The sequence below is a fragment of the Scyliorhinus torazame genome, chromosome 9, assembly GCF_047496885.1.
Source record: "Scyliorhinus torazame isolate Kashiwa2021f chromosome 9, sScyTor2.1, whole genome shotgun sequence".
Taxonomy (NCBI): Eukaryota; Metazoa; Chordata; class Chondrichthyes; order Carcharhiniformes; family Scyliorhinidae; genus Scyliorhinus; species Scyliorhinus torazame.
Window position 1 is genome coordinate 108,516,676 of NC_092715.1, and position 20,547 is coordinate 108,537,222.

General features: G+C 44.7%; 1 protein-coding gene across 1 annotated transcript in view; it reads right to left on the reverse strand.

The window, feature by feature from the left end:
* The window catches only part of LOC140429419 (solute carrier organic anion transporter family member 4C1-like), a 285,020-nt gene that overhangs the window by 171,692 nt on the left and 92,781 nt on the right, over positions 1–20,547 (reverse strand). Inside the window, exons 5-6 of the mRNA XM_072516370.1 lie at positions 15,904–16,025; positions 3,034–3,149 (exon numbers count right to left, since the gene is read on the reverse strand). Of these exons, the coding sequence (XP_072372471.1) occupies positions 3,034–3,149; positions 15,904–16,025 (238 nt within the window). The remainder of the gene's footprint in view (positions 1–3,033; positions 3,150–15,903; positions 16,026–20,547) is intronic.

The window sequence follows — 20,547 nt, forward strand, 5'->3', positions numbered from 1 at the left end:
AATTTATGTGATGGGGTTTCAAGCGCAGGAAGTCTTATAATTTTCCTTTTGGGGAACAATGGTAAATGTTGCCCGCTTGTGTGGGAAACAAAGAAAATAAGGCGAGTGGTAAAAAGCACTTTGGCTGCTGAGACGTTAAGCCTTGTAGAGGCGGTGGATATGGCCTTTTATATAAGAATGATATTGACAAATTTTGGGATTAGGGGATTTGGGTAATATACCTATTGACTGTCACATTGACAATAAATCCCTGTGGGAAAATGTGCATTCTACAAAAATGTCAATGAAAAGAGGTTACGGATAGACATCGCAAGTTTGAAGCAGATGTTGGACAGAGGGGAAATAACAAAAATTAAATGGGTCGACATGAGCTATCAACTGTCAGACTGTTTTACGAAAAGAGGGGCGAGTTCACAGAAACTTTTGGATATTGTTAATGAAGGGCGTTTGTTTCTGTGACTTTGTTTTTTTCTTTCTCGTCCAAACAAAAAAAAGGGGGGGAATCATATGTGTGTTTTTGAGTTTCTTGAAATTTTGTTTTCACCTAATTATTTTTTTTCTCCAAGGAAGGGGAGACTGTTAAGTAATGGGTTAAGAGACATTGCAATTAGTTGTCTCATTTATGTTAAGTATCCATTAATTGAAACTGATATGTAAAGGGGCTTCAGGTGGCCTCTGTCAGGTGATGGATGGTTAGAATTTTGTGCAAAGTCTGTTGGAATGAAATAAATGTGTGTTTGTGAAAAAGGAGCAGAACTTTAGACTCTTCATATCACAGCAACTAAAACGTCTAACAGCAGACATTGGGGAGCCCCCAGGGCTGGCAGAGCTAGATGACACAGGGACAGCCGGGGTTTGATCCAGCTGCCCCTCCGTCCTGAGGTGAGCCCTGTGGTGTTCTTTGTGTTGCTCATTTAGCATGGTTGGCGTAGTGTTCCACAAAGACCACAGTATAGCTTTTACTTAAACAAAGCTGTGATTTTATTTACACTACTAAACTGGGTTTCGACCTTAGGACCTTTTAGAATACAAAATTGATCAATAACATCTAACTGCACTCATCTACTGCTAATCTCACTCACTAGTATAAACTATAATCTAACCGTTTCACATTAACTGCTTTATGGCCTTCACTAGCTGTCTCCTGCATACACTCCTCCCCTAAGGTCCAGCATCACTGCTTCATATGGTAGTACCTGCAGCGCCCTCTAGTGGCTATTCATGGTACTACATTAACCCTTGTAATGCTGATAGTTATGAAAATACCACAAAACCAAGGGCCCTATGGGCACCAATCAGGAGGAGGAGGCTCTTTGTGTCAATCCGGAGACATCCTACGGAGTTGCACTCCCGCTTAAGCGCAATGCGGCCATTAAATTGTGCCCATTGTGTGAAAATGGTTTTGATCAATCTTTATTTAATTGAATGGCAGAGCAGGCTTCAGATGCTGATTGAACTATTCCTGTTCCTATGTTCCTATCACCAATCCCCTGTTTGAATTTTAACATCTGCTTATGAGATTGTCTACTTTTACTTGTATAATATAATGCTATTTTTGAAATACATTTAGCTGGTAAGAAAATTGTAAAAGTTAAATGGCATTGCAGTCATGGGATTTTGTTTATAAAATCTGAAACTTATTGCACACAAAAATTCCAAAGCCATACTATTGTGAAGAAAAGGAAAAATGCTTTCTACGGCTTCAGTCTTCTCTCTACTCTATTTCCCTTGAACACCTCTCATTCAAGCAGCTACTAACAGCTGAAACTCTGTGTGGTATTTACAACAGAAGTGCAGAAAATGGAGGGCCCACAACTAGTTTTCCAATGCAGAAATAATGAAGAACTTGTAAATTTGCTGCAAAAGGTAAGAACACTTGCAGGCTTTGTGCAGTGTGAAACCGCAAGGTGTGCTTTGAAAGCATCTTCTAGGAAGTTCATTCAGTCCTCTTCCTGGTTACAGTCAATGTCGTTTGTGTCTGGCCTTGCTTTTGACATGCTGGCTTAATCTGGCTGTACATCACGTGGGAGAAAACATTGTTTTGGGCAGTAGCGCATCTCAATTAAAACCAGTACAGAGTAAAATCAAATGGCATGTAAACAGGTGTCTGACACAAAACTGTTCCAGTCTTACCAGGCTGATTAGATTAAAATCAGAGCTTGGATCTTAAGGAAGTGCAAACAAGGTGTTGGATTCAGCAATTTTAGAGGGGGTCCTTCAAAATAATAGCTAAAATGATTGTTAAAAATTACTGAATTTGTAGAAATATGAGTAAGTTATAATTGTTTGAATACTGTCCATGGCTGTCCCAAATGTTTCGAATAATGTACTACAAGTTCTGATATGATCTGATATGAAAGGTACATTCGACAAGATTGAAACAATATCATAGCTGAGACCAGATGTGACATAGGGAGTTTGAACGTGGGACAAAAGTCATGGGACAGTTAATTAATATGGGGTCATTGATTCATGTCTAATTAACCAATCGCCTGTTAAGTGACTGACACTTTCCTAAACAAATCAAGGGGGTCTCAGCTGAGAATTAGAAACTAAGTAAGGGGCTAAACCCAGATAAGGATTCCCTTAAGAATGTGATCCACCTAACTGATTTGAGAAAATTATAGCCGTCGGAGAATAAACATTTCAACAAAGGTCTTTGTTGCAATTACTTTTAATTTTGTAAATCTGAAGTCACTTTGATCTTGAAGTTTCTGTTTATACCTGTTGGTGCTTCAAGGACATTTCGAGAGATACGGAAAAAGCATTTTCTGGTTAATTTTGTGTGAATGTACCAAAATGTGTTTTTAAGAAATAAACTTTGCTTGCATTCATTCAACCTGACTGACTTATCTATGAGCGAGAGATAAGACAAATCTTACTCAAGGATAAAACCTAAAGATGAAAACCGCCCGTGATATCAAAACTGTTCCCCGACAGCTTTTGATGTGTGCATAAACATGACAAGCTGTCTAGCAAAACATTGTACTAAGTAACATCTCTTTAAAATAATAACATATACAGAAATCTTACCAGCAGTACTGAAAGGAAATCCTTAAAACTCTCTCCATAATGATGACGTGTGATAACACTTGCACTTTTATAACTGTGGGCTTGAGAAATCTTTTGACGGTGGATTTCTTCTGTGCCTGCAAAGATAAAGCATTTGTATAATGTGAAACTAAGAGTAATATTTCTGTAGTCATGCACAGTAGCACAGTGGTTAGCACTGTTGCTTCACAACGGCAGGGTTAGATTCCCAACTTGGGTCATTGTCTGTGCGGATTCTGCACGTTCACCCCGTGTCTGTGTGGGTTTCCTCCGGGTGCTCCGGTTTCCTCCCACAAGTCCCAAAAGATGTGCTTGTTCGGTAAATTGGACATTCTGAATTTTCCCTCTGTATACCCGAACAGGGGGAGTGTGGCAACTAGGGGATTTTCACACTAACCTCATTGCAGTGTTAATGTAAGCCTACTTGTGACAATAAAGATTATTATTAAACTGTGTAGTGCTTGATGGAGCAGACTAGATGAGCCAAATTACCTAATTCTGCTCCTATATCTTATGGTCCTTACATTATTTTCAAAAAGCCACCGATAAAATGAGTAAATACAGTAAAAACCATGTAGTTGGAATGGAAAATGAATGATTTATTTAAATACAATGCATTTACTTCAATGCCAAATAGTGTTCTGAATGTTAGATTGTGTTATCTTTGGAGTGATCATACTTTGCTTGCGGCAGTTGGAGAGAAAACCAACACAAATGGCTAAATTGCTTGACATTGCCTTCAGTTTACAGTCATAGACCTGTGTGTCCATGAATGCATTGGTAAAAGTCCTTGTGGAGACCATTCCATCTTCACACTGAAGGTACTTTCTATCAAGTCATGTGACATTACCATTACGTACCACAGGTGGAGCAGATTAAGAATTTATACAACAGCATAAAGCTGGGTCTCCATTAAGTGCCATGGCCCATCAACAGAAAAATAATTATATACCATGTGCAGGATTCTCCGGCCCCTTCCACCCGGCGACCGGAGAGTCCCGCCCAAGGTCAATGGACCTCTCCATTGTCCGCAGCTCACCCGTGGCGTTCTTGCAGCAGGCGGGCGGGGTGGAAGATTCCAGCCCCAGACTGGCCTGGCCTAACTATCACTCCTCCACCATCAAGCCAGATGATCAACTGTGGTTAACTGAAGAGTATGGAAGAGAATGCCAAGTGTAGCATGAGGTGAAAATGAAATGAAATGAAATGAATGAAAATCGCTTTTTGTCACAAGTAGGCTTAAAATGAAGTTACCTAGTCCCCACATTCCGGCGCCTGTTCGGGGAGGCTGGTATGGGAATTTAACCGTGCTGCTGGCATGCTTTCAAAGCCAGCGATTTAGCCCAGTGTGCTAAACCAGCCCCTGGCGTTCCTGAAAATTAGATGCCAACTTGGGGAAGCCACAATTCAGGGCAACATACCTGTTAAACAGCATAAGTAACATGCTACAAACAAGGCAAAATGATTCCACAACCAACAGATAAGGGGAACAGTAAATTGTGTTGCAATGCTAAATGGCAAATTAGATTAGAAAACTTGTGGCTTCCCACCTGAAAGGTTGGTAGGACACCAATTTTCATGATTAATTGATAAGACCCTGTTAGAACAGGGTGAAAAGTGCTGAACTATTATTTTTATTCCATCGCCATGTGGATCACACATTCTGCTACTACTGCTGTAAACTGGATTTCACCATCCTCTTAAGACATTCCCCCAAGAGATTAAATGTTAAAGTAGTGAAGGACATTATTTTGAAATGTGAGTAGAAGTAATGGTACACTGCATTTTCTATACCATAGGCATAAGTGTTCAGATACATGCAAATGAGTTTAGATCTTGCTTTAGAAGAAGTTAAATTTGGATGAAACTTAGAATACAGTACTTTAATTTGTGATCAGGAGAATGGTAAGAACATGTGACATTTGAACTTCCATGCGACTTCCAACAGAATCATAGAATCATAGAATTTACAGTGCAGAAGGAGGCCATTCAGCCCATCGAGTCTACACTGGCCCTTGAAAGAGCACCCTACTTAAGCCCACAGCTCCATCCTATCCCCGTAACCCAGTAACCCCACCTAACCTTTGGACACAAAGGGAAAATTTAGCGTGGCCAATCCACCTAACCCGCACATTTTTGGACAGTGGGAGGAAACCGGAGCACCATAAGGAAACCCACGCAAATACAGGAGAAAGTGCAAACTCCACACAGTCACCCGAGGCCAGAAATGAACCCAGGTCCCTGGAGCTATGAGGCTGCAGTACTAACCACTGTACCATCATGCCGCCCATAGTTGTTTTCACCTATTGTAAAAGGTTTATAGAGAGAGAGATTGGTCAAGAATCATGCATCCTGAGAGCTTCCCTCCCCAAAATCTTGCTCAAAATTTGGCAAAGTTCCTGTGATTACAGAACATAGTTAAAAGCCGGGCAACTCATCAGAAGGAAAATGGGGAATGCAAAGCTGAAGTCACTACAATTCACTCTTATTACCGTGCAAGTGATTAAGACATAACACTGAAGGAACTTAGTGACATCCTGCATAAAACCATTGGTTTAATTGCAAGTCACAAAAACCTAATATATGAAAACATTTATACACCACACAAACTGGAAACAATGCTGAACATAGCTATTTACTTTACTTTGATCTTCCAAAGTCATAATCTGAATAATATGCTACAAACCAGGCAAAATGATTCCACAGAAGGGGAACAATAAATTGTGTTGAGATGCTATAAATGGTTTAGGACTTTGATTAGAAAACTTGTAGCCTCCCACCTGAGAGGTAGGTAGTACATCAATTTTCATGACTCGTTGAAGACCCAGATCCCCCATTCTCCAGAGGGTTGTACCCTGGAGGTATCCTGGAAAATGCGCTTGGGGACCCCCCAGAAGTCCCCATGCAAGAACTGTATGGCAATTTAGCAGAATAGTTATCCAGGAAAAGTTAGAAAGATTAAAACCAGGTCTAACTCAGAGGTAACTATACTGCTGAACCCGCTGACCTCCTATTGAGTCCCCAACTATACACCCATCACCCCCAACTACCCTCTCAAACCCCGCCTACCACCCAACTCCTAACTGCCCTCCAGATCCCCGATTAACCCTCAAACCTATGACTACCCCTCCCACCGCGATAACCTAACTAACCCCTAACCACGTGACTAGCCCCCACCACCTGGGTCCCCCCCATTCTCTCCCCCTTCGCCGCTGCCTCCAATTGGAGTAAGTGTCCAAGGAGGTGACTGTGGTTCCAAGAACTTATAGGTAGTGCCAGAAGACATTGAATGACCTTACATGGGCTGTCTAGGTTATCTTCAAAGGACATCGCATAACCACTGCACCATCAAACTCTGATGTTGCTCAATGCACCATACCCCGTTACTCACATATCAGCTGTCCCATCACGATGGACTCCTGCCTAACATTGCATCCCACTCTGTAATGCTGCCAGTTTCACAGCCAGCTCTTGTTGCCTTGACATCCTTCTAGCTATTCAGCTGCATTAGGCACGTTAACCAAACACGAACAATGCAACACAATCATTGAAATTCTGTCCATTGTCTTTCAGGACAAGCTAACGCCGCTGTGCGAGAATCATGGGTTTGAGCCGGGGGGATGGATAGTGTCTACAGGAGGTAGAGGGAAGTGGGGCTGGTCAAGGTGAGGGATTTGTATTTGGAGGAAGGGTTCGTCAGTCTGGAGGAGCTAAGGGAGAGGGTAGAGCTGCCGAGGGGTAGTGAGTTCAGGTATCTACAGGTTAGGGACTTTGCATGAAAGGTCTGGAAGGGGTTCCCTAGATTGCCGGGATACACCCTGCTGGAGTGATTGCTGCTTCCGGATAAGGAAGGGGAGGGAAGAATTGGGGATATATATAAGTGGCTGGGGGAGCAGGGAGCAGGTGGTGAAGATCAAGGAGAAATGGGAAGGGGAGTTGGGAGGGGGGATCAATTTGGGAGTATGGAGTGAGGCACTGCGTAGGGTAAACGGGACCTCTCCTGTGCAAGGATGAGTTTTAGTTTAAGGTGGTGCACAGGGTGCATATGACTCGGGCGATAATAAGTGGGTACTTCCAGGGGGTAGCAGTTGAGTGTGAGAGGTGGCCAGCGAATCACGCGCACATGTTTTGAGGTTGCGAAAAATTGGGACGATTCTGGGCGAGAGTGTTCACATTCCTAGCTGAAGTGGCAGTCGGCATCACCACCAGGGGTAGCGACTTGGTTGGGTGACCTGCATGACTTCCTGCGGTTGGAGAAGATAAAGTATGAGTTAAGCAGAGGGGTTTGAGAAAAGGTGGGGCAAGTTTGTGACCATGTTTGAGGAGCTGTTCGTCGCGAAGGGGGGGGGGGGAACATTTGTACAGACTGTATAGTTGATTGCTGGGAAGTATGTTTCCTGGGGTATTTATTTGTTGTAACCTGTTTTGATACATGTTTGTAATAAAATACATTTTTCTAAAAATGAAGCCAGCTGCGACAAAGTCTGCATCCTTCAATGATGCTGAGAGCATTCAGGAGGATGATACATTAGCGCCTCATGATCCTTATCAACCCCATCTTGCTATCTGTTTTGCTGAGTACGCTTCTGATGCTGTAACTATGGACCTCCTGCTTTACTATCCACCCAAAATCTAGCTGTTCTGATTTTATGCTTTCAGATAACTAAGACTGATGTCTGCCCAATCCCAGCAGTTGCAGTGAGGTCAGCAGCAAATATAGCTTATGTACTAGCTCACTGGAAGGCAAGGTTGCAGACAACGTCTACGACAAGGAACTCAGATGAAGATTTTGATTTGACGTAATATAGAAGGGTGATGAGGATTCACACTGAGATGCTTGAGCACTAGCAGACCTGCCAGTCAGTCTCCAATCACTTCAAGCATAGAGGTACCTGGTTCTAACATGTACACAGCATCACTCAGAGCTTTGGAGCCCATCCTTTTCAGAATGGAAAGGTGGTCAACTACCTGACAGCACTAGCGGACCCACCTGTGAATAGGAGGGAAGGAGTTCTGTGTAATAGTCAAACTTTTCATATTTAATAGATGTATTTCTTGTTGGTAAATGCTAATTGGCAGTCCTGTGACTCTGCTTAACCATGCTTTCTAAAAAAAAGTAAAAGTTACGGGGTGGGAATCTCCGGTTCGTTGGCTGGTCAGTGGGGTTTCCCATTGTGGGGCAGCCCGCCCCGTCGGGAAACCCCTGGGCTACCGGCAAAATGGAGAATTCCGACGGCGGAGGATTCAGCCCACAGTCATTTGAGCCAGGGTTCCATTCTGCTGGTTTCCCGTCCAGTAGTAACATCAACTGGGATTGTAACAAAAAGATGGGTGACTTTTATTGTAGGATGTTGGCAAAGGGGACAGCGTGATGGAACATCTGAGAGAGATGCAAAGTGGGGAACGTTCAGAGTCTGAGCCAAAACTGTTGGATAGTTCAAGTAGAGTGAAGGTATTCTGGATGCCTCCATCATGTCTCTTTCTCCCTCATCCAAGGTGGCTTCTGGATCGCTGAAGACTACACCTTCATGATACCAATGCTGTAAAAAATGCAGCAGGTCACACACAATTTGACAGACTTATTCCGACAGATATTGAAGGGCTTCCCCTGTGCTGTCCAGGCATTGGAAGTGTTACTTCATCAAACAGACAGTCTGTTCCATATTGCTATATGCTCATTGTCCTCACATGCTCAGCTGGTGGTGTTCTATGCATCTACTGCTCTTCTCCTTCTAAGGTTTGGAAGTTGCTGCTGAAGAAGCCTTGTGAGTTACTGGTATTCACCAACGTACTGTGCATGATCGGATCCCAACTGTACATGCTAGACTGGTAGCCCTTTGTGGTTCCATATCTTTTCCCTCTGAATGGAACCATATGCATACAGTCACTGGTTCTCTGCACTGTCAGGAATCCTGGGCGGGATTCTCTGTTTTGCCGGCGCCCAGGGGTTTCCCGATGGCGTGGTGCTGCCCCACAATGGGAAACCCATTGACCAGCCAGCTTAATGGAGAATCCTGCCGGCGGGTCGGGGCAGAAAAGAGGCACGGTGGGGCAGAGAGTCCAGCGTCCTGTTTTCCTGTTATTGTGTTAGTGTATTCATGATTCCTCACGAGCAGATTTGCAGTGAAAGAGGGATACTTTAAGAGATCAATCATGTGGCATCATTGGGATAGGCCGTTTGTGTGGGCAAACAGGCAGTGTAACATAGCAGCCATCTCCTGAATAAAGCTCTTTGTTAGTTTGAACCTCTGAGGCCTGCAGGCTTAATTTTAATAAGACCACACTTGTGCGCTCAATTATCCTACTATCCCTCCCCAGAGAGAGCACAATGTAATTGCCTCTCGTATTCACTGATGGACAGCATACTGAGAGATATTGGATATGTTGACCAGACACCTGGAAAGATCTAGGGGCCAGGATTTGTTGGCCCTGCCATGACGGGACTCATCATGGGAGTTATGGCAGCCTAGCCAAAGGTCCATTGACCGTATGATCCCGGCAGCAGGTAGGGCCAGAAAATCCTATTGTGAGTCGTACAGAAGTTTAATGCCACAGTGACTTCTGCAGCTTCAGCAGTGCCATCCATGCCCTGGTGTGAGTCTCCAGATCACGTTGAAGTAGGTGACACAGTTACATAACCACCTCCCTGGTGAAAGTGAGACACCTCGGCCATTCCTCCTGGCTCAGGTGAAAGTATAAGAAGTACGTTCTGAAAATCTATGATTTCTAAGTCTTTCTGTGGAAAGTCCTCCTCCTCCTCCCTCTTCACAGAGCTTCCCCTCTGTTATTCCATTTGTTGGTCAAGTTGCAGACCTAGAGGCACCACAATGATAATCCCAATATCTCTTGAAAACTACAGGTGATAAATTCCTCTGAATGGATGCACAAATGCAAATTAGACCTCCACAAACAAGCCAAAGTACTTATTTGCAATAGCAGAATTAAGTCAAAAGCACCTCCCCTACAAGTTGGATAGATGACCCTTTAAATAACATTAAGGGGGAGGGCAGTCTCTTGAGCAGCTGAATGCATGTTCCGTTATGTGAGATTAACACAGCCTTTCAGCGGATCTGCACAGTCAAAGCTTTAGCAATGTGCATCAAATTAACCACAATAGCTGTCACATCCAATCTCTTCTAATGCTTTCAGCACATGTATGGCACACCTGTGATAGGTGGCTTTCTCTCTAAACCTTTCCTATCTAAGCATCTGCGCAAATGCCTTTTAAATATTGTCAATGTCCCTGCCTCAACCACTTCCTCTGGCAGCTCATTCCACATACGTGCCACTCTGTGTAAAAAAGTTGCTCCCCAGGTTTCCATTAATTATTTCCCTTCTTAACTTAAACCTATGCACTCTGGCTCTCGATTACCCAACTATGGGAAAAAGACTGAGTGCATTCATCTTATGCATGCCTCTCATGATCTTATACACCTCTATAAGATCTCCCCTCAGTCTCCGACGCTCCAAAGAAAAAAGTCCTAGCCTTTCCATGGTATCATGACTGGTACAGGCTTGAATGGCCGAAGAGCCAGTTCCTGTGCTGTATTGTTCTTTGTCCAATTTCTCCCTATAACTCAGTCCCTTGAGTCCTGGCAACATCCTTGTAAATCTCTTCTGAACCCCAAATGCAGCCTCACCAACGTTCTGTACAATTGCAACATAACTACACAACTTCTATACTCAATGCCCTGACTGATGAAGGCCAGCATGCCAAAAGACTTCTTTACTGCCCGACCTACCTGTGACTCCACCTTTAGAGAACCATGCACCTGAACGCCAAGGTCCCTCTGTTCCACGATACTCCCTGAGGTCCTACCATTCACTGTGAAAATCCTACCTTGATTTGACTTTCCAAAATGCAGCACCTCACACTTATCTGTATTGAACTCCATTTGTCATTTCTCGGCCCACTTCCCCAGCTGTTCAAGAACCTGCTGCAATTTTTGATAACCTTCCTCACTATCTACAATACCACCTATTTTAGTGTCATTTGCAAACTTACTGATCATGTCTTGTACATTCTCATCCAAATCGTTGATTTTGATAACAAACTGTAATGGGCCCAGCACTTACCCCTGAGGCACATCACTAGTTACAGGCTTCCAGTCTGACAAGCATCCTTCCATCATTACCCTCTGCTTCCTACCATCAAGTCAATTGTATATCCAATTTGCCAGCTCTCCCTGGATTCCATGTGATCTAACCTTCCAGAGAAGCCTACCATGTGGAACTTTATCAAAGGCCTTGCTGAAGTCCATATAGACAATATTACCACCCTGCCCTCATCAACCTTCCTGGTCACTTCATCAAAGAACTCCACCAAATTTGTAAGGCATTCTCTCCCATGCACAAAGCCGTGCTGACTACTCCTAATCAAACCTTGCCTTTCCAAGTGCCTGTATATCTTATCCTTCAGAATACTCTCTAGTAACTTACTCACCACAGATGTTAGTCATACCAGTCTAAAATTCCCAGGTTTTTCTTTGCAGCCATTCTTAAATAAGGGCACAACATTTACTACCCTTTAGTCTCCTGTACCTCACCCGTGGCTAATGATGATGCAAATATCTCAGCCAGGGCGCCCACAATTTCTTCTCTAGCCTCACAGTGTTCTTGGATATACCTGGTCAGAGCCAGGGGATTTATCAACCTTCATAAATTTTAATACGTCCATCATCTCCTCTAATGTAATGTGAACTGTCCCCAGTAAATCGCCACTAACCTTCCTAGGTTCCAAAGTCTTCATGTCTTTCTCCACGGTAAGCACAGAGGAGAAATATTCATCGAGAACCTCATCCATCTCCTGAGGTTCCACACATATGTGGGTGACACGGTAGCACAGTGGCTAGCACTGTTGCTTCACAGCGCCAGGGTGCCAGGTTCAATTTCCGCTTGGGTCACTGTTGGTGCGGAGTCTGCACGTTCTCCCCGTGTCTGCGTGGGTTTCCTCTGGGTGCTCCGGTTTCCTCCCACAAATCCCGAAAGACGTGCTGTTAGGTGAATTGGACATTCTGAATTCTCCCTCAGTGTGCCCGAACAGGCGCAAGAGTGTGGTGACTAAGGGATTTTCACAGTAACTTCATTGTAGTGTTAATGTAAGCCTACTTGTGACAATAATAAAGATTATTATTATTCTATGTGTCCACTTTTGTCCTTGAGGTGTCCTATTCTCTCTCATAAGAACTAGGAGCAGGAGTAGGCCATCTGGCCCTTCGAGTCTGCTCCGCCATTCAATGAGATCATGGCTGATCTTTTGTGGACTCAGCTCCACTTTCCCACCCGAACACCATAACCTTTTATTCCTTTATTCTTCAAAAAACTATCTATCTTTATCTTGAAAACATTTAATGAAAGAGCCTCAACTGTTTCACTGGGCAGGGAATTCCATAGATTCACAACCCTTTGGGTGAAGAAGTTGCTCCTAAATTCAGTCCTAAATCTACTTCCCCTTATTTTGAGGCTATGCCCCCTAGTTCTGCTTTCACCCGCCAGTGGAAACAACCTCCCCGCAACTATCCTATCTATTCCCTTCATACTTTTATATGTTTCTATAAGATCCCCTCTCATCCTTCTAAATTCCAAAGTCCCAGTCTACTCAACCTCTCCTTGTAATCCAACCCCCTCAACTCTGGGATCAACCTAGTGAATCTCCTCTGCACAGCCTCCAGCACCAGTACGTCCTTTCTCAGGTAAGGAGACCAAAACTGAACACAATACTCCAGGTGTGGCCTCACCAACACCTTATACAGTTGCAGCATAATCTCCCTAGTCTTAAACTCCATCCCTCTAGCAATGAGGGACAAAACTCCATTCGCCTTTTTAATTACCTGTTGCACCTGTAAACCAACTTTTTGCGACTCATGCATTAGGACACCCAGGTCCCTCTGCACAGCAGCATGTTTTAATATTTTATCATTTAAATAATAATTCCTTTTGCTGTTATTCCTACCAAAATGGATAACCTCACATTTGTCAACATTGTATTCCATCTGCCAGACCCTAGCCCATTCACTTAAAACTATCCAAATCCCTCTGCATACTTCCAGTATCCTCCGCACGTTTTGCTTTACCACTCATCTTGTGTCGTCTGCAAACTTGGACACATTGCACTTGGTCGCCAACTCCAGATCATCTATGTAAATTGTGAACAATTGTGGGCCCAATACTGATCCCTGAGGGACACCACTAGCCATTGATAGCCAACCAGAGAAACGCCCATTAATCTCCACTCTTTGCTTTCTATTAATTAACCAATCCTCGATCCATGCTACTACTTTACCCTTAACGCCATGCATCATATAATCTTATGCAACAACCTTTTGTGTGGCACTTTGTCAAAAGCTTTCTGGAAATCCAGATATACCACATCCATTGGCTTCCCGTTGTCTATCGCACTGGTAATGTCCTCAACAAATGTCACTAAATTAGTTCGGCACGACCTGCCCTTTATGAACCATGCTGCGTCTGTCCAATGGGACAATTTCCATCCAGATGCCTCGCTATTTCTTCCTTGATGATATATTCCAGCATCTTCCCTCCTACTGAAGTTAAGCTAACTGACCTATAATTATTATTATTCTCTAGTTATTCTTTTTCCTTTAATATACTTAAAGAATCCCTTTGGATTCACCTTAATCCTCTCAGCCAAAGCTACCTCATGCCCCCTTTTTGCCCTCCTAATTTCCTTCTTGAGTATATTCCTGTATTCCCTGTACACCTCCAGGGAATCCCTTGATTCCAGCTGCTTGTACCTGAGCAATGTCTGCTTCTTTTTCCTGGCCAAGACCTCAATATGTTTTGTCATCCAGGGTTCCCTACTCCTGCCAGCCTTGCCCTTCATCCTAACAGGAACATATAGATCCTGAACTCCAGTTATTTCACTTTTAAAGGTCTCCCACTTTCCGGAGGTTCCTTTGCCCTCAAACAAGCTACTCCAATCAACCCTTGCAAGCTCCTATCCAATTCCATCAAAATTCGCCTTGCCCCAATTTCGAACTTGGACCTGTGGACCAGTTTTGTCCCTTTCCATAACTATTTTAAAATTAATAGAACTATGGTCACTGTTCCCAAAGTGGTTCCCCCACCCTCACCTCAGTCACTTGCCCTGCCCTATTTCTCAAGAGTAGGTCAAGTTTTGCCCTTTCCCGAGTCGGACCCTCCACATACTGCATGAGGAAACTTTCCTGAACACACTTAACAAATTCCACCCCATCTAAGCCCCATCTATGGCAGTCCCAGTCTATGTTAGGAAAATGCCCAACTATGACAACCATATTACTCCTGCTAGTCTCCCCAATCTCCCTGCATACTTGTTCTTCTAATTCCTGTTGACTATTTGGGGGCCTATAACCCTAATAACGTCACCATTCTCTTCTTATTTTTTAGTTCCACCTAAAAAGCTTCGCTGGATGGTCCCTCGGTTATTTCATCTCTGACTACTGCCATGATGCTCCCCTTAATCAAAAATGCAACTCCCCCCATCTCTCTTTCCTCCAACTCTGTCCCGCCTAAAGCACCTGTACCCTGGAACGTTAAGCTGCCAGTCCTGTCCCTCACTTAGCCATGTTTCAGTTATGGCTAGAATATCCCAGTCCTACATACCTATCCAAGCCCTGACTTCACCAGCCTTACCTGACAGCCATCTTGCATTGAAATAGATGCAATTTAATCTAACAGGTTTTCCCCGCTCCCTGCCGTGCCCCTGCCTCTCGTGTCTTTTCAACTTGCCGTTGCTGAGTACTGCATCTCCTTTCAGCGCCTCATTAGCTTCCCTGCTGCTGAGGATCCCCCTGCCAATCTAGCTTAAACCCTCCCTTAAAGCACTCGCAAATCTGCCCCCCCCCCCCAATGTATATAGGTCCCCCTCCAGTTCAGATGCAACCCATTTCTCTTAAACAAGTCACCTCTGCCCAGAAAAGATCCCAATGATCTCTGAATCCCTGCCCCCTGCACCAATTCTTTAGCCACGCAGTCATCTGTCATAGTCCACTGTTCTTAACCTCAGTAGCATGTGGCACTGGAAATAATCCAGAGATTACCACCCTCAAGGTCCTGCTTCTTAACTTTCTTCCTAGCTCTCTATAATCACTCCTCAGGACCTCATCCCTATTTCTATTTACATCATTTGTGCCAACGTGCACAATGACCTCTGGCTACTCCCCCTCCCCCTTGAGAATGTTCTGCAGCTGCGCTGAGATATCCTTGCCCCTGGCTTCCAGCAATCTTGTGTGTCCTATGTTCTTGAGAAGCATTAAAATGTAAGATTGATAGCCAAACCTTTATAAAGATTTTTATTTCTTTCTCAGAGTTACAAAGCCAATATGCAAAATGGATGGGTCAAGCCCCTAATTCATCTCCTTGCTTGCTCCAAAAACTAATTCAAATTGGATCCAATCATGGTCCCCACAAAAGGGACATACTAGATCCAAGCTGACAAAAACAAGCATTGTAGCTGATCCCGCACTTGATCCTAGCCATAAGGCCAAGGAGCAGGTTGCTAGACAAAGTGACATCTTACAAGTCACATGTACTAATAATTGTAAGCCTCAACATAAACCACATTCTCCATATGGTATTAGACTTGCCACTTTTCCATCTATCAGACCAGTTCATTCATACTGGACAAAGTACATTTAATTTTAGAAAATTGAGTATTCACAAACACTGATATAAGGAAATATAGTTTTAAACTCAAAATTACTCATGTTTCAAATAATTTTGATCACTTTTTCCATAAAGTTTCTTTAAAGACCTGTCAAAAGAACACTGCATAATAAGGCAATATGTGGGTAGTATCTTGAAATCAACAAATCTTTCTCGTATATGAATACGATTAGTCATGAGATTTACCTGGTAGATGCTTTGGGAAGCAAGACAGAGGTATAACCAAACTCCACGCGAGTATCCAGCACAAAAGAAACCCAATCCACCATGCACCAAGCCATCGAGGGTCATTTGGCTGCAGAGGAACGCTAAAAAAATTAAATATAATCCTTTATCATCAGAATTTATTTATAACATAAGCATGCATCCTATAAGCATGCAAAACCAAAACTGCTTAATGTTCAATATTGGCTCATTTTAAACAAGTTTGCACACAACCTTTTCCTTGTCCTGTTGAGGGACTTTATACTGGAATTTCACACGGAGCTGCTGTCTCTACCACCTGGTTGAAAAATCAGGAATAAACCCACCTCTGTTGACAGGATTTCCCCGCAGCAATTTAACAGCCATCAGGCCATTCATTGGCTCAGGGTGAGACTTCCACCCCAATCTGGGAGGAATTCCCCCTCTAGCAGCCGGCACCTCTCCAGTCCAGGCGTCTCATTGGGAGCAGTGATCACAGAAAACATTGTGGGCCCTGACCTAAAGGGTATGTTTGGGGATTCTCCCAGGCCCTGGTGAGGGTCCCATGTTTGTCAATGGAGGAGTTGGATGGAAATGCAAGGAGGGGGGAACGACTTTGGGGTCCAAAAGTAGGCAACCCACAGCTGGCAACAAGACTATCAGGTTTTACTTGCCAGCCTAGGCACTTGGCCCTGATACAAGATAAAATCTCAATGACAACAGGAGAAGGTCCTTAAATAGCCATTAATTCTCACGCAACCGGGTAGACAAAACAATTTTGTCTCTGCTGCAGGTAAAATTCCAGCGGCAACAGGTCGGGGACAGGCACAGGCCACCACAACGGCACCCAACTTTACATCCCCCTACCACCCAGCCCACATTTGACAACCCAGCCAAAATTCTGGCCTTCATGTTTTACTCAATGACAGTGGTAAATATTTCATTTTAGCTGCATTGTCAATGTCAAATATAATTCTGGATGTACTGGCACTAGAGGGTGCGCAGAGGAGATTCACTAGGTTGATTCCAGATTTAAGAGAATTAGCTTATGAGGAAATACCCTGGATACCAAGGTCATTTTTAGGAAAATAAAGATTAGTGTCATCAGAAGAGTATAAATATATTGACTGAAATATAAGCTATTGTTCTTTTGTAGACTCATATTACAGTTTCAGAGAGGAGTATTTTAATGGTTTTGAACTGTTGAAGATATAATTAAAAAGGTAGAAGTGAAAATCAAGAGTTCAATTCTTTTATTTGTTGGAGATTCCCAAATAGAAGTACAAGTAAGTAGCCTCCTGCCTTCAATGGAAATGCAACTGACAACTATTTAAGGTTGTTGGAGTTCAGTTATCTCAGTCTCAGGATATCACTGCAGAAGTTTCTTAGGGTAGCATCCTAGGCCCAACCATCTTCAGCTGTGTCATCAATCACCATTCCTCCATCATAAGATAGGAAGTGGGGATGTTTGCTGATGATTGAACAATGTTAAGCATCATTCGTGACTCCTTAGATACTGAAGCAATCCTTGTCCATATGCAACAAGATCTGGACAACATTTAGGCATATGGTGTTACGGGTAATGTATTGGCATGGATAGAGGATTGGTTAACTGACAGAAAGCAAAGAGTGAGGATAAATGGGTGTTTTTTTGGTTGGCGATCAGTGGCTAGTGGTGTGCCTCAGGGATCAGTGTTGGGTCCACAATTGTTTACAATTTATATAGATGATCTGGAGTTGGGGATCAAGTGTAATGTGTCAAAGTTTGCAGATGACACTAAGATGAGTGGTCAAGGAAAGAGTGCAGAGGACACTGAAAGTCTGCAGAGGGGTATAGCTAGTTTAAGTGAGTGGGCAAGGGTCTAGCAGATGGAGTTCAATGTTGATAAATGTGAGGTCATCCATTTTGGTAGGAATAACAGCAAAATGAACTATTATTTAAATGGTAAAAAATTGGGTGTCCTTGTGCATGAATCGCAAAACGTTGGTTTGTAGGTGCAGCAAGTAATTAAGAAGGCAAATGGAATTTTGTCCTTCATTGCTGGAGGGATGAAGTTTAAAAGCAGGAAAGTTATGTTGCAGCTGTATAGGGTGCTGGTGAGGCCACACCTGGAGTACTGTCTACTGTTTGGTCTCCTTACTTGAGAAAGGATGTACTGGCACTGGAGGGTGTGCAGAGGAGATTCACTAGGTTGATTCCAGAGTTGAGAGGATTAGCTTATGAGGAAAGACTAAGTAGACTGGGACTATACTCATTGGAATTTAGAAGAATGAGAGGGATCTTATAGAAACATTTAAAAGTATGAAGGGAATAGATAGGATAAAAGCAGGGAGGTTGTTTCCACTGGCGGGTGAAACTAGCACTAGGCGGCATAGCCTCAAAATAATGGGGAGCAGATTTAGTTGAGGAGGAACTGCTTCACCCAAAGGGTCATGAATCTGTGGAATTCCCTGTCCAGTGAAGCAGTTGAGGCTACCTCGTTAAATGTTTTTAAGGCAAAGGTGATTTTGTGAGGACCACGAAGAATCCAGCACGAGTTTGTAGAGTCAAAAAGAAATTACTTTATTTACAATTACATATATACAATAGCAGCAATACTCCACCACTGCTCTCTCCTTTCTAGCTGGTTCCACACAGGCCAGCTCTATTAATGCAGGTAACTCTGCTAATGATTTCTCTGTCCTCCTAATTGGGGGAGCTCATACTCACAACGTATTGTGGAGAGAGCACACATCGGCTGTGGAGGCTCTCAGTTCCATTTGTGAGAGACTGCTACAGGCATTTGCAAACATGAGAGAGAGGGGGTCGGACATTCTGCTGGTAAGGCCTGGCCTGGGGTTCAGCCTGAGCCTGGATTTAACAACCGCCTGCCTCCCTTTCTGCTTTTTTGATGAACTACTGCTGCTGACTCTTGTAAGGAAGGAGGAGAGAAGGGTGGTGGCTGGTTCATCATGTTGCAGGAGAGGGAGGAAGTCAGGTGCTCTGCTGCCGGTGAGGAAGGTTTCGAGGCTGAATCAACTGCAACATGCTGTAGGTTTGGAGGACTGATTTACCATCTGATGCTACTTTTGTTTGGACTGCTGACTGTTTACCGTTTCTATGTTTGGAAACCATGTGTTGTTCCTGCCCCTACTGTTTTTGTGGCCTGGACTGGGGGCTGACTGGAGCAGGTGACCGGATATTGGGACTACAGGAGGAGGGCAGTGGTGGCTCACCTCTACTGGACACCTTGGAGGCCGTCATGACATATCCTTGAAGGCTGTTGACCGCTCTATTGGCCACTTCCGTGTAACAATGACTGTTTCGAGTTCAAGTTTGGTAGGCCATGTTAATGGCTGGTGTCTTTGTACTGTTGCATATTGTTGTTTAATGTTTGTGTGATGGTATGTATTAGGGGTAATACGGTACCTGTGAAGCCGAGAGGCTATCGGCTGACAGGTCCCGGGTCCTGGTTGGATCTTCCGCCTTCTGGCTCCACCCTGAAGGTGGAGTATAAGAGCTCGAGTTCTCCCAGCAGCCGCATTCTGTAACTGAGCTGCTGGGGAACAAGTCTTGCTTAATAAAGCCTCGATTGATTTAATCTCTTCTCGACTTGAGTGAGTAATTGTTGCGCTCCAATTTTTTAAGCAAGCTTAAAAGACTATGGAGCTCCGGATCGCCCCGGAGTGTCTGCGAATCAGCCCCCATGCAGCAAACTCGGCAGCCGTGTTTAAACACTGGCTAGCATGCTTCGAAGGTTACCTTCGAAGGGCCCCCGGCCGGACCACGGAAGATCAGAAAATGCAGGTCCTGGGTGAGCCCGGAGATCTACTCGCTCATCGAAGACGCGGAGGATTTTCCGACGGCGCTCGCCATGCTGAAAGGAGTCTACATTCGGCCCATAAACCAGGTCTATGCACGCCACCAACTCGCGACGAGACGGCAAATCCCCGGAGAATCGCTCGACGAATTCTACAGCGCACTCTTGATTTTGGGGAGGAACTGCAACTGCCCGTCGGTGAGCACGGTTGAGCACACAGAGCTACTAATCAGAGTTGCGTTTGTGGCAGGTATGACTTCCTCGTAAATTCGCCGAAGACTGTTAGAGAAAGACTCGGTAGGACTCACAGAGGCAGGGGCCCTGGCGGCCTCCCTCGACGTGGCCTCACAAAACGCCCGCGCCTATGGCCCCGACCACGCGGCAGCCCCTTGGGCTCCATGGACCCCCATTGCGACTGACAACCCGGCACCCCCCCCCACCCCCCCCACCCCCCGCATACCTGCGCAGCTAGAGCACCAGACCATCCCGGTGGGCCCCGCTGCTATTTTTGCGGGCAGGCGAAACACTCCCGGCAGCGCTGCCCGGCCCGCTAAGCGATTTGTAAAAGCTGCGGCAAAAAGGGGCATTACGCAGTGGTGTGCCAGTCCCGGGGGGTCGCCGCAATCCCTGGGGGAGAACGGGGACAGCAGACTCAGCCCCCCCAACGATCCACGTGCGGCCCGCGGGCGCCGCCATTTTGGGTCCCGGACACCACGAGGGGAGGATGGGCGCCGCCATCTTGTGACCCCACCGGCCACGTGCGATTCATGGGGGTGGCCATTTTGGGCACCCCGACGGCGTGCGATCTGCGTGTGATAGCCAAGGACCCCAGCATAGACGGCTCCAC